Source organism: Plectropomus leopardus, chromosome 12 (genome assembly GCF_026936395.1).
Source record: "Plectropomus leopardus strain MGB_pleo_1.0 chromosome 12, ASM2693639v1, whole genome shotgun sequence".
Lineage (NCBI taxonomy): Eukaryota > Metazoa > Chordata > Actinopteri > Perciformes > Serranidae > Plectropomus > Plectropomus leopardus.
Window position 1 is genome coordinate 36530606 of NC_142187.1, and position 14395 is coordinate 36545000.

Consider the following 14395-nt stretch of genomic DNA (forward strand, 5'->3'; position numbering starts at 1 on the left):
TCCTTCGTGTTTCGGGTGATGTGAGGGTCTGAGGGCAGAGGGATGTCGTACACTGTGAAGCCCTCTGAGGCAAACCGTGTTTTGTGATAACGGGCTATATAAATAAAATTGAAACGACATAGTATAGTTGGTCGAAAACTGTCAAGTTTTGAAATGTCGAAAAAAAAGGAATAAAACATTTTAAAATATTTGTCACTTTCAGCAAGACACTCGTCATCTTCAGGAAACACTCGTCATCTGCAGGAAACACTCGTCATCTTCAGGAAACACTCGTCATCTTCAGGAAACACTCGTCATCTGCAGGAAACACTCGTCATCTTCAGGAAACACTCGTTGACTTTAGGAAACACTCGTTACAGTAAGAGATAGAAGACATCCAGGTAACGCACTCGTCTTTTTATTTGTCACAAACTGAACACGTGTCAAACAGAAACTCGTCAGTGACCTGTGCGTCTTCACCACAGACTGTAAATGAAGATGGACGCCGCGCCCCCTCTTACCCTTGCTATGCTAAAGTGACCTTAAAATATCCGGATACGAGTCATTGGGAGCCCTGCACCTGCGCAGAAGCTTCCCACGGTGAGGGAGTTCCCGTGCGTATTGAATGTGAGCGCATGGATTGGCTGCCACGGCTGTCAATCATGGTGGAAATATAATTTAATAAATTAAAACCGAGCTGATCGTGAAAACAAACAGCTGAACAAACAAACACCTGGACAAAGGTCAGGGTGATGAGCTACTTCAGGGACAGAAACATTTATTTGTCGTGTACGTTGAGTTTTTAATTCAGCCTATGACCATTCAGCAACATGGAGGGGCGGGTCTTAGGACCTGTACTGCAGTCAGACAGCAGGGGGCGATGCTGTCATGTCCTCCATCTTTACATACGGCCTACGGTCTTCACACTTTGAGCGGCGGTGGAGCGTCGTCTCTCGGCGGCCTGAAGGAGTCGATCTCTTTGACGATCCTTTCTGCGATGGTTCTGTTGTTGGCGGCGACGATCCGTCTAGACATCAGGTCGACGTCTCCTCCTGAAGACACAACACCTCAGAGTTGGTCCTCCGTCTCAACACACACACACACACACACACACACACACACACACACACACACACACACACACACACACACACACACACACACACACACACACACACACACACACACACACACACACACACCAAGCGTCCATCTCCTCACCGTCCACATCCATCAGGACGCCTCCCGCCTCCGACACCATCAGCGAGCCGGCCGCCACGTCCCACACGTGGATCCCGATCTCATAGTACGCCTCCACGCAGCCGCACGCCACCAGACACATGTTGATCGCTGCAGTTCCTGCTCCACGCACGCTGAAACACACACACACACACTCTGTCAGATACAGACTCTGTCAGATACACACACACACACACACACACAACAAACACAGTCAGATACACACACACACACACACACACACACACAACAAACACAGTCAGATACACACACACACACACACACACACACACACACACACTGTCAGATACAGACTCTGTCAGATACACACACACACACACACACACACAACAAACACAGTCAGATACACACACACTGTCAGATACACACACACACAACAAACACAGTCAGATACACACACACACACACTGTCAGATGCGTACACACACACAACAAACACAGTCAGATACACACACACACACTGTCAGATACACACACACACTGTCAGATACACACACACAGAACAAACACAGTCAGCTACACACACACACACTGTCAGTTACGTACACACACACACACACACAACAAACACAGTCAGATACACACACACACACACACTGTCAGATACATACACACACACACGATACACACATACACACAAACACACACATACACACAAACGCATGCACACAACACACACGATACACACAAACGCGCATGTGCGCGCACGCGCTCACACACACATGCTGTCAGTAATGTAATGATCTGTAGTGCTGTAGTGTTTGTAGTACTGACCCTTAGTACTGCAGTAGTGGTACTATTGACCCGTGGTACTGCAGTATTTGTATTACTTACCCATTGTACTGCAGTATTTGTGTTATTGACCTGTAGTGCTGCGGTATTTGTAGTACTGACCCGTGTTACTGCAATAGTGGTAGTACTGACCCATAGTTCTGCAGTATTTGTAATACTGACCCACAGTACTGCAGCAGTTGTAGTACTGACCCATAATACTGCAGTATTTGTAGTACTAACCCGTGGACAGGGATGCAGAGGATGCTCTGCAGGCTGTTGAAAATCTTGTCCACGGCTTCAGGGTCTCTGCTGGATCCGAACTCGGTGGCGATGATGGACTGTCGGATATCTGACGGGACACACACACTGCTCACACTCTGCTCTCTGATTGGATCACAGCATTATGCAGCGTTCACACACCTTTTCGTTTGCAAGATTTCCAAACTTTTCCATGACTTTTCAAGAACCCAAAACAACATTCAAAGATCGTTCACAACAGAAGAGTTACGTTTCCTCGGAACGTTGATTTGTCTCGAAGCGTCTCGATGCGTCTCGATGCCTCACAGTCAGGTGCTGACGTGAGAAGTTTGTTAAAACGATGTTTTTCACGTTTCAACGTTTCAATGATTTCACATTATTACGTCACACAAACTTTTCATTATAACTTTTCTTGTTAGAACAGGACATTCTTAATCTTGTAATTAACGGGTTCTTCTAAAAACGTGACAATCAGAACCCTAACCCTTTGAACGAGAAACCTGATACAGACCAGGTTTTTTCTGCTTCCCTTAATTATTGAGAAAAATCTCATTTCATTACACAGAACAAACTTCCAAGACGTTTCCAAAACTTCCATAATTCCATGAATTTTCCAGGCCTGGAAAATGTGACGGTGAAATTCTTTGCCTCATGGAGGTTGCCTCATGGAGGTTTCCCTTCACGGTGTCACTGTGCCCTTGTCGGTGTCACCGATCACTGACCCTGCTGCTCGGAAACCTGCAGCGGCTCTCCGTTACAGAACGCTCCTTTTCCTCTCCTCGCCGTGAACATCTTATCTTCCAGACAGCTGTAGACCACACCGAACTCCACCTGGGGGACGGAGGACAGACGCAGGTCAAACTCCACGCCAAGTTGTCCTGAATAACGCCGCAGCACAGCGGCTCACAGTCACTGTCAGTTATTCTCACTCAGAAAACACTCCGATGGTGGCCGTCAAAAAGAAGCACTTTAATGACACCTCAGTGCCTCCGTACAAAAATATTTCACCGAAGAAGGTTTGAGAACAGCTGAGGAGGAAAGTCACCGTCTGACAGCTCAGAGGTCGAGATGTATGTATACGCAATGACTTGGAAAACAACATTAAAACTGAAACTTTGAGACGTTTTTTATAGAGTTAAACTATTGCGGTGTGTTCAACATGCTATACTATGACATTTTTTGACTTGATAAACAATGATGAAACATGACAATAAAGCTGATGATGAATCAAAATGATAAAACACAACAAATGAAACCAGTCGATAAAACCCGACAATAAAAATGTGACAATGAAACATAAAAATGAAACCCGTCATGAAAGCACCGATAAAACTGACGATAAAACTGACGATGAAACTGACGATAAAACTGACGATGAAACTGACGATGAAACTGACGATAAAACTGACGATGAAACTGACGATAAAACTGACGATAAAACTGACGATGAAACTGACGATGAAACTGACGATGAAACTGACGATAAAACTGACGATGAAACTGACGATGAAACGGACAATAAAACTGACGATGAAACTGACGATAAAACCGACGATGAAACTGTTGATGAATACGACAATGAAACCTACGATGAAAGCTGTGGATGACAACCAACAATGAAACTAACCATGAAACCAACAATGAAACCGACCGTGAAACGACAATGCTCAGCTCATCTCCATCTGTCTGACAGCGTGCTGAAACGACTGGCTGTTGAGTCCAGCTGTGATAAGATACACGGTATTTTCTGGAAGGATGATGCTGACATGATTCGGCGCTCGGACCGCTTTTAGACGATGCAAATGTATTGATGATGTAACGGGTCAAACTGTAGTTTAGAATATTGAACCCACCTGTTTGTTGACCGAAAATCCAATGGAAACAGCAACAAAAGGAAATCTGTTAATAAACACAGTTTTGAATGGGGTTATTGATAAGGAATGACAGTGATTAGTATGTGTTAGTAATGATCGGTCAATTAGACGTCTGTTGACGTGGTTAGTGTTGTCACGCGAGTGTTAGTCGTCTGTTTGTTCTTCAGCTGAACTGAGCCACAACCAAAACTGATGTCATTTAGATCAAACCTGTCTCTGATCAATCAGCTGATCGTGAGGTCATGATGGTGTCGTGATGATGTTGTGATTGTGTCGTGATGACGTAATGATGTTGTGATGATGTTGTGATGTGATGATGTCATGATGGTGTGATGATGTGATAATGTCGATGATGTGATGGTGTCGTGATGATGTCGTGATTGTGTCGTGATGACGTAATGATGTTGTGATGATGTTGTGATGTTGTGATGATGTCATGATGGTGTGATGATGTGACAATGTCATGATGATGTTGTGATGGTGTCGTGATGATGTTGTGATGATGTAATGTCATGATGTGATTGTGTGATGTTGTGATGATGTTGTGATGATGTGATGTGATGATGTTGTGATGTTGTGGTGATGTTGTGATGATGTTGTGATGTTGTGATGATGTTGTGATATGATGTTGTGATGATGTTGTGATGTGATGATGTGATGATGTTGTGATGGTGTGATGGTGTGATGATGTGATGATGTCGTGATGGTGTAATGATGTGATAATGTCATAATGATGTTGTGATGGTGTCGTGATGATGTCGTGATGATGACAAAATGTCATGATGTTGTGATGGTGTCGTGATGGTGATGTGATGATGGTGTGATGGTGTGATGATGTGACAATGTCATGATGATGTTGTGATGGTGTCGTGATGATGTTGTGATGATGTAATGTCATGATGTGATTGTGTGATGTTGTGATGATGTTGTGATGATGTGATGTGATGATGTTGTGATGTTGTGGTGATGTTGTGATGATGTTGTGATGTTGTGATGATGTTGTGATATGATGTTGTGATGATGTTGTGATGTGATGATGTGATGATGTTGTGATGGTGTGATGGTGTGATGATGTGATGATGTCGTGATGGTGTAATGATGTGATAATGTCATAATGATGTTGTGATGGTGTCGTGATGATGTCGTGATGATGACAAAATGTCATGATGTTGTGATGGTGTCGTGATGGTGATGTGATGATGGTGTGATGGTGTGATGATGTTGTGATGGTGTCGTGATGGTGTTGTGATGTTGTGATGATGTCGTGATGGTGTGATGATGTGATAATGTCATGATGATGTTGTGATGTGATGATGTTGTGATGTTGTGATGATGTTGTGATGATGTGATGATGTTGTGATGTGATGATGTTGTGATGTGATGATGTGATGGTGTCGTGATGTTGTGATGATGTTGTGATGTTGTGATGATGTTGTGATGATGTGATATTGTGATGTTGTGATGTTGTGATGTGATGATGTGATGATGTTGTGATGGTGTTGTGATGTTGTGATGATGTCGTGATGGTGTAATGATGTGATAATGTCATGATGATGTTGTGATGGTGTCGTGATGATGTCGTGATGATGACAAAATGTCATGATGTTGTGATGGTGTCGCGATGGTGATGTGATGATGGTGTGATGATGTTGTGATGGTGTCGTGATGGTGTGATGATGTGATAATGTCATGATGATGTTGTGATGTTGTGATGATGTTGTGATGATGTTGTGATGTTGTGATGATGTTGTGATGTTGTGATGATGTTGTGATGATGTTGTGATGTTGTGATGATGTTGTGATGTTGTGATGATGTTGTGATGATGTTGTGATGTTGTGATGATGTTGTGATGATGTGATGTTGTGATGATGTCGTGATGGTGTGATGATGTGATAATGTCATGATGATGTTGTGATGGTGTCGTGATGTGATGATGTTGTGATGTGATGATGTTGTGATGGTGTCGTGATGGTGTTGTGATGTGATGATGTTGTGATGGTGTCGTTACGGTGTGATGATGTGATAATGTCATGATGACGTTGTGATGTTGTGATGATGTGATGGTGTGATGATGTTGTGATGGTGTGATGATGTGATGGTGTCGTGATGGTGTTGTGATGTGATGATGTCGTGATGGTGTGATGATGTGATAATGTCATGATGATGTTGTGATGGTGTCGTGATGATGTCGTGATGATGACATAATGTCATGATGTTGTGATGGTGTCGTGATGATGTCGTGATGATGACATAATGTCATGATGTTGTGATGATGTTGTGATGATGGAGTGATGGTGTTGTAATAATGTGCTCGTGTCCTCATGATGTCGTGATGATGTCTGGATGGCTTCATGATGATGTCATGATGGTGTTGTGATGTTGTGATGATGTTGTGATGTGATGATGTTGTGATGGTGTGATGATGTTGTGATGGTGTCGTGATGGTGTGATGATGTGATAATGTCATGATGATGTTGTGATGGTGTTGTGATGTTGTGATGATGTTGTGATGTGATGATGTTGTGATGGTGTGATGATGTTGTGATGGTGTCGTGATGGTGTGATGATGTGATAATGTCATGATGATGTTGTGATGATGTTGTGATGGTGTGATGATGTTGTGATGGTGTGATGATGTTGTGATGATGTCGTGATGATGACATAATGTCATGATGTTGTGATGATGTTGTGATGATGGAGTGATGGTGTTGTAATAATGTGCTCGTGTCCTCATGGCTTCATGATGATGTCATGATGGTGTTGTGATGTTGTGATGATGTTGGGATGATGATGTGATGTCATGATGTTGTGATGATGGTGTGATGGTGTCGTGACAATATCATGATGTAGTGATGATGTCATGATGAAACTCACTTGTGAACAAAGTTAAACACAGTTTTGAATGGGGTTATTGATAAGGAATGACAGTGATTAGTATGTGTTAGTAATGATCGGTCAATTAGACGTCTGTTGACGTGGTTAGTGTTGTCACGCGAGTGTTAGTCGTCTGTTTGTTCTTCAGCTGAACTGAGCCACAACCAAAACTGATGTCATTTAGATCAAACCTGTCTCTGATCAATCAGCTGATCGTGAGGTCATGATGGTGTCCTGATGATGTTGTGATTGTGTCGTGATGACGTAATGATGTTGTGATGATGTTGTGATGATGTCATGATGGTGTGATGATGTGATAATGTCATGATGATGTGATGGTGTCGTGATTATGTCGTGATTGTGTCGTGATGACGTAATGATGTTGTGATGATGTTGTGATGTTGTGATGATGTCATGATGGTGTGATGATGTGACAATGTCATGATGATGTTGTGATGGTGTCGTGATGATGTTGTGATGATGATGTAATGTCATGATGTTGTGATTGTGTGATGTTGTGATGATGTTGTGATGTGATGTGATGATGTGATGATGTGATGTTGTGGTGATGTGATGATGTTGTGATGTGGTGATGTGATGATGTTGTGATGTTGTGATGATGTTGTGATATGATGTTGTGATGATGTGATGTGATGATGTGATGATGTTGTGATGTTGTGATGGTGTGATGGTGTGATGATGTGATGATGTCGTGATGGTGTAATGATGTGATAATGTCATGATGATGTTGTGATGGTGTCGTGATGATGACATAATGTCATGATGTTGTGATGGTGTCGTGATGGTGTTGTGATGATGTTGTGATGTGATGATGTTGTGATGGTGTCGTGATGGTGTTGTGATGTGATGATGTCGTGATGGTGTGATGATGTGATAATGTCATGATGATGTTGTGATGTGATGATGTTGTGATGTTGTGATGATGTTGTGATGTGATGTTGTGATGATGTTGTGATGTGATGATGTGATGTTGTGATGATGTGATGATGTTGTGATGTGATGATGTTGTGATGTTGTGATGATGTGATGATGTGATATTGTGATGTTGTGATGTTGTGATGTGATGATGTTGTGATGATGTGATGGTGTTGTGATGTTGTGATGATGTCGTGATGGTGTAATGATGTGATAATGTCATGATGATGTTGTGATGGTGTCGTGATGATGTCGTGATGATGACAAAATGTCATGATGTTGTGATGGTGTCGTGATGGTGATGTGATGATGGTGTGATGGTGTGATGATGTTGTGATGGTGTCGTGATGGTGTGATGATGTTGTGATGGTGTCGTGATGGTGTTGTGATGTTGTGATGATGTCGTGATGGTGTGATGATGTGATAATGTCATGATGATGTTGTGATGGTGTCGTGATGATGTCGTGATGATGACATAATGTCATGATGTTGTGATGATGTTGTGATGATGGAGTGATGGTGTTGTAATAATGTGCTCGTGTCCTCATGATGTCGTGATGATGTCTGGATGGCGTCATGATGATGTCATGATGGTGTTGTGATGTTGTGATGATGTTGGGATGATGACGTGATGTCATGATGTTGTGATGATGGTGTGATGGTGTCGTGACAATATCATGATGTAGTGATGATGTCATGATGAAACTCACTTGTGAACAAAGTTGGTGGTCCCGTCTATTGGGTCGATGATCCAGGTGGGACTGTCGGTCAGGACACACGCTTCACCTGCAGCCACAGACTCTTCCCCGATAAACCTGAAGGTGAGAGGTCAGAGGTCATCACCCTTTTACCTCTCCAATAAACCTTTCACACGTCAACTCTTTATTCATATCACATCAAATAACTCACATAGGGACACAAATACTTCAGCTGCAGCGTAGTATTTCTATACAGACAGTATTTTTGTGAGTGTGTGTGTCATCACATCATCATCACTTGAGTATAGATCATTGAAGATTAATCAATAGGATATCATTTGGGAGGCGGGGCTTCAAACCTGTGAGTAGGGAACTTCTCCTTCACTGATTGGATGATGAGTTGCTCCACCTTCTGGTCAGTTTGTGTTACCAGATCCACCGAAGAACTCTTCGTCATCACCTTCCTGTCGTCCTGCAGAGCCTCACGCACCACCTGATCAATACGATCAATAATATATCACATTATCAACACACCTGACCAATACACATGATCAACACACCTGATCAATACACAGGATCAACACACCTAATCTATACACACGATCAATACACCTGATCTATACACACAATCAACACGTCTGATCAATAGACACGATCAATACGTCTGATCAATGCACACAATCAACACGCCTGATCAATAGATACAATCAACACGCCTGATCAATAGACACGATTAACACGCCTGATCAATAGACATGATTAACACGCCTGATCAATACACCTCTGATCAACATGCCTGATCAAGACACACGATCAACGTACCTTATTAATACACTACTGATCAATACGCCTGATCAATAGACACAATTAACACCCCTGATCAATACAAACCTGATCAACATGCCTGATCAATACACACAATCAACACGCATGATGATTTTCTGGTCATGATGTCAGTTCGATAATCTGACGCGGCGGTGGCGTGACAGGCGGCGAAACTCGTGACGTCTACAATCGACCAGCTGCTCCCCGTCATCACTGAGGCTTTTATTCTGAAATCTGCTTTCACTCTCTTCCCTGTTTCAGCTGACTGAACATCAAAACGCACACACACACACACACAAGGACACGCACACACGGACACACATGGACACGGACACACACAGACACGGACACTCAGTGACCTCTGACCTCTCCAGCTCTGCGTGCGGCGGCGACAGCGTGGTCCATGGCGTTTTGCCAGAGGTCAGCCATGTTGGAGGAGCAGATCCTTCTGAGGAGAGAGACATCGACGTCATCATCTATATACATATATACATACGTATACATAAGTATATATGTATACGTATGTATATATGTATACAGGTATACATACGTGTGTGTGTGTGTGTGTATATAAATATATATAGGGCTGGGTGATAAAATTATAACGATATTAATCGTGATATAACTTTTCCTCGATTGAAATATGAGACATAGTCGATAGAATATCGATAGAACTCATTCCAGCCGCGTTCGGACAGACACGAACAGCCAATGATAATGAGAAAAGAGCCGCGGAGAACCGAATGCAGTGACGGCTGTGACTGTCGAACAGCTGACTTTGTGTTAGTTTCACTCCGACACACCATGGTCACATGACACTGTGTCAGTGAACTCTGAGGGCAAAAAAAGCAAAATAATCGATCTTTGATCGTAATCAAAGTAAAATGTTCAGTTAATGGTGATGTTGATTTTAGGTATGAGGCTCGGACCTTTGCTGGGAGGACATTTTAGTACCTGGACCTCTGTGAGTTTTAGTAGAATAGGTCCTCCAGCTGGTGATGCTGCTCTACAGTATATTTGTCATTTTCAATGTCTGACAGAAAATAAATATTTAACCTAAATGAACCTGATGATATCTTCATATCTCACTGAGGAGTCAGAGGAACCTTTAAGCTCCACAGAAATACTGATTTGATGTATATCCCGATACATAGCGATATGAAATATCAAATGATATGAAAAAAATATTGCGATAAGACATTATTCCATATCGTCCAGCTCTATATATGTATATATATATATATATATATATATATATATATATATAAATATATAGTGATCAGGAAAAGGCGAGCTGCGCAGAATAAATCTTGTTGATAACTAATAACCTTCTGCATTCATGCACCTGAGTCACGGCTAAACTCAGCCTGGAAAATCCTGGAAAATCTTGGAATAACCTGATCTTGTAATAACCTGGCTTAATCTGCTGTGAAGGTTTGGTGCGGGGGCCCTCAGGAGGACAGACGCCAGGGGCCTCAGAGGAGCAGAGTGGCTGATATTTGGTTCTTTGCAGGTTATCTGTGTTTTATTCAAATGATCACTGATGAAATTAATTCACTAAAAACAATCAAGTGTCCGCATGGGAGGATTTTTATTTATTCTTTTTTCAAAGTTTCAGTTTTGATGAAACATTTGTTCAACACATTTTAACTAAGTTTAGTGTTTTGTTTTGTATTAGTTTGTTTTATTACAAATTCTAAATATTGAAAGAAATATTTTCATTTTTATTGTAAAACTTAACTTCCAAAGAGAATCAGCCCAAAAAACCAAAATCAGTCGACCAGGGTTAGTTAGAGTTCACGTCTGCAAGAGATCTGCACACCTCCTCACAGCCTGACCCAGGACCAGCTCCTGTAGGAGGCGCAGGTGGAGCTCCTGCAGGTGGAGGTGTCGCTGAGACGTTATAAAACGTTCCCACAATGTTACACGAGAACAAAGGAAGAACGTTTTCAGTGCAACATTCACAACATGTTATTGCGGCCTGAGATTACAGAACATTTGTGAAGGAAAAAATAACGTGATATGTTAACAAAATAATAATAATAATGACGACAACAACATGTTTTTCTGTTTATAGAGAATGTTCCCTGAACTTTCAAAGGAACTTTCTGGGAACTAAAAGAAAACTTCTCTGAATAAAACGTTACTAAAACATTGCATGGGAACATTCTCAGAACGTTTTTATAACCAAACACAGAGAAAACTGAACTGACGCTCCAGAGAGTCGCTGTGACGCTTCAGCCGACGACGACAACAGACACACACACAGCGCGGGGCCGCAGGTGAGTCTCACCTGTCCGCCGGTCTGATGATCCTCTGCTGCTGCGGTCACCACCTGCACACACTTCCGGATCTCTTCCTCTTCTTCGTCTTCTTCGTCTTCTACGTCTTCTTCCTCTTCCTCTTCTTCGTCTTCTTCTTCTTCTCTGGTTCATGCAGCAGTTTGTGTCCTCAGTGACGTCACTCTGCCCTCTGCTGGAGACTCTCCGCAGCCGCAGCTTTGTTTGTTTGTTTGTTTGTTTGTTTGTTTGTTTTTCAGGTCTCACAGAAGGCTCCGACATGTTTACAAAGTCATTAAATAAACAAACAAACAAAAAACAGAATTCTGGAAACAAGACAGAAGAAAAAAGACAAACTAGATATAACTGTGTATATACACACATACACACACACACACACACACACACACATATATACGTATATATGCATATAGATATAGACACATATAGATGGATATATACATGGGGTATCAACCAAAGTGTTGAGCGGATGATAAATGCTGAGTGTTTTTTCGTCCGTCTGTCAGTCTATTTGAGTCCATTAACATTTATGAATGTAATATTTCTCGTAAAAAAAAAAGAAAATAACTTATTTCTGACTATAAAGTCCATTTTTATTATACAAAGATGTTATACGCCGTTTTTGTAGTTGAACCGTTGAACTGCAGCTGCTTCATCACAAACATCTTCAAAATAACATCTGAGTGAAAAAGTACAAAGTGTTCAAATTTGACAATAATTTCTGTTGTGCATCTTAGGCTATTTGGAAAAGCCTATCTATAATAAAAATAATACAGATAATAATAATTACTATTGTTATTATTATTATTATTATTATTATTATTATTATTATACAGCTTCTGGCTGATAAAACGGGTCATATTTTTTCCTTTTAAAGACAAAAGGAAAAAAGTGCACTAAAATATCTTCAACAGAAAATAATTTTTTTTTAAAATCACCCAACATTTTTAAAGAAAAACTAAATTGCCAGAATTCAAAATGAATAAATAAAAATTTAACAAATGTGACACTGTCAGACTATTTAAAATGAAAATGCATCATATCACAATGTGCATCCTGTGTAATTGTCATTTTTTTTAACACAAAAAGCTTTTTAAAATAAAATTCTAACCATGACAGAAAAAAAAACCACCTGAGCTTTTTGGAGAGGTTGCTGTGACATCAGAGGTTTCAGGGGAAATAGGGACGGACGGCGGGAACGCTGAGGCGAGAGCCGTGACGGACGGCGGGAACGCTGAGGCGAGAGCCGTGACGGACGGCGGGAACGCTGAGGCGAGCGAGGCTCATCTCTGATCTGAGTCTCCAAAGACAGAAAACACACTCAACTGTTTCTTTGGTCAAATCAGTTTATTGAGGAATCAGAGAAAAAACTCAGAACATCTCAGATTCACCTGCAGAGAGGAGACAGGAAGTGATGTCACACAGAGCCCACCAGGTGACGTGCTTACAGTGCGATCTGAAGCGAATCCCATTAGTGTTTAAAAATGATAAGATGAAGCAGGAACACCTGAGACTTCCTGTCAGCTGACCTACTCGCCGTTCACACCTGACGCTCCACAGACACACCTGCTGAGGTCATCGTCGTCACGGCGACAAGGAAACACCTGCACAACTTGAGCAATACGATTGGCCACGGCGATGGAGCTGGCGGCGATAACTCTCCTGGACATCATGTCGAACTCAGAGCCTGTGGTGAAACAAGGACCAATCAGAGAGGGACACGCCCTCGCAATTACACACAGGTGAAGTATGACATCACATGATACAGACCGTCCGTATCCATGACAACGCCTCCAGCCTCCTGCACGATGATGGCCGAGGCGGCGATGTCCCAGCAGTGCATGCCAATGTGATAATAGGCGTCAGCGCCGCCTGTCGCCACCTGACACATGTCGACCGCCGCCGTCCCCAATGCACGGATTCTGCAACATACAACACAGCAACAACACTGATACCGCAACACGCCAACAACACATTAAAGACATGACGACACACTGAGACTGCAACACACAACACATTAAAGACATGACGACACACTGAGACTGCAACACACAACACGTTAAAGACATGACGACACACTGAGACTGCAACACACAACACGTTAAAGACATGATGACACATTGAGACTGCAACACACAACACGTTAAAGACATGATGACACACTAATTCTGCAACACACATGTTAAAGACATGATGACACACTAATTCTGCAACACACAACACATTAAAGACATGACGACACACTGAGACTGCAACACACAACACGTTAAAGACATGATGACACACTGATTCTGCAACACACAACATGTTAAAGACATGACGACCCAATGATTCTGCAACACACAACACGTTAAAGACATGATGACACAGTGATTCTGCAACACACAACATGTTAAAGACATGATGACACACTAATTCTGCAACACACAACACATTAAAGACATGATGACACAGTGATTCTGCAACACACAACATGTTAAAGACATGATGACACACTGATTCTGCAACACACAACACATTAAAGACATGATGACACAGTGATTCTGCAACACACAACATGTTAAAGACATGATGACACACTGATTCTGCAACACACAACACGTTAAAGACATGACG

General features: G+C 42.0%; 2 protein-coding genes across 3 annotated transcripts in view; both read right to left on the reverse strand.

Moving 5' to 3' along the window:
* Positions 1-381: 381 nt before the first annotated feature.
* LOC121939931 (inositol monophosphatase 1-like) lies at positions 382-11905 on the reverse strand. 2 transcript variants are annotated; one of them, XM_088086043.1, is made up of 9 exons: positions 11773-11905; positions 9846-9927; positions 9014-9147; positions 8667-8771; positions 4125-4170; positions 2994-3102; positions 2254-2362; positions 1201-1352; positions 382-1031 (listed from the first exon to the last, which is right to left on the reverse strand). In XM_088086043.1, the coding sequence occupies exons 2-9, from the start codon at positions 9906-9908 to the stop codon at positions 901-903; spliced, it is 849 nt and encodes a 282-aa protein (XP_087942169.1). In that variant the 5' UTR covers positions 9909-9927; positions 11773-11905; the 3' UTR covers positions 382-900. The 2 variants fall into 2 exon arrangements, with proteins under 2 accessions (XP_087942169.1, XP_087942170.1); XM_088086044.1 differs by having other exon boundaries at positions 9846-9924; positions 11773-11896.
* A 1254-nt stretch (positions 11906-13159) lies between these two features.
* Positions 13160-14395, reverse strand: part of LOC121965546 (inositol monophosphatase 1-like) — a 6133-nt gene continuing 4897 nt past the window's right edge. Inside the window, exons 8-9 of the mRNA XM_088085315.1 lie at positions 13550-13701; positions 13160-13466 (exon numbers count right to left, since the gene is read on the reverse strand). Of these exons, the coding sequence (XP_087941441.1) occupies positions 13309-13466; positions 13550-13701 (310 nt within the window). The 3' untranslated portion in view covers positions 13160-13308. The remainder of the gene's footprint in view (positions 13467-13549; positions 13702-14395) is intronic.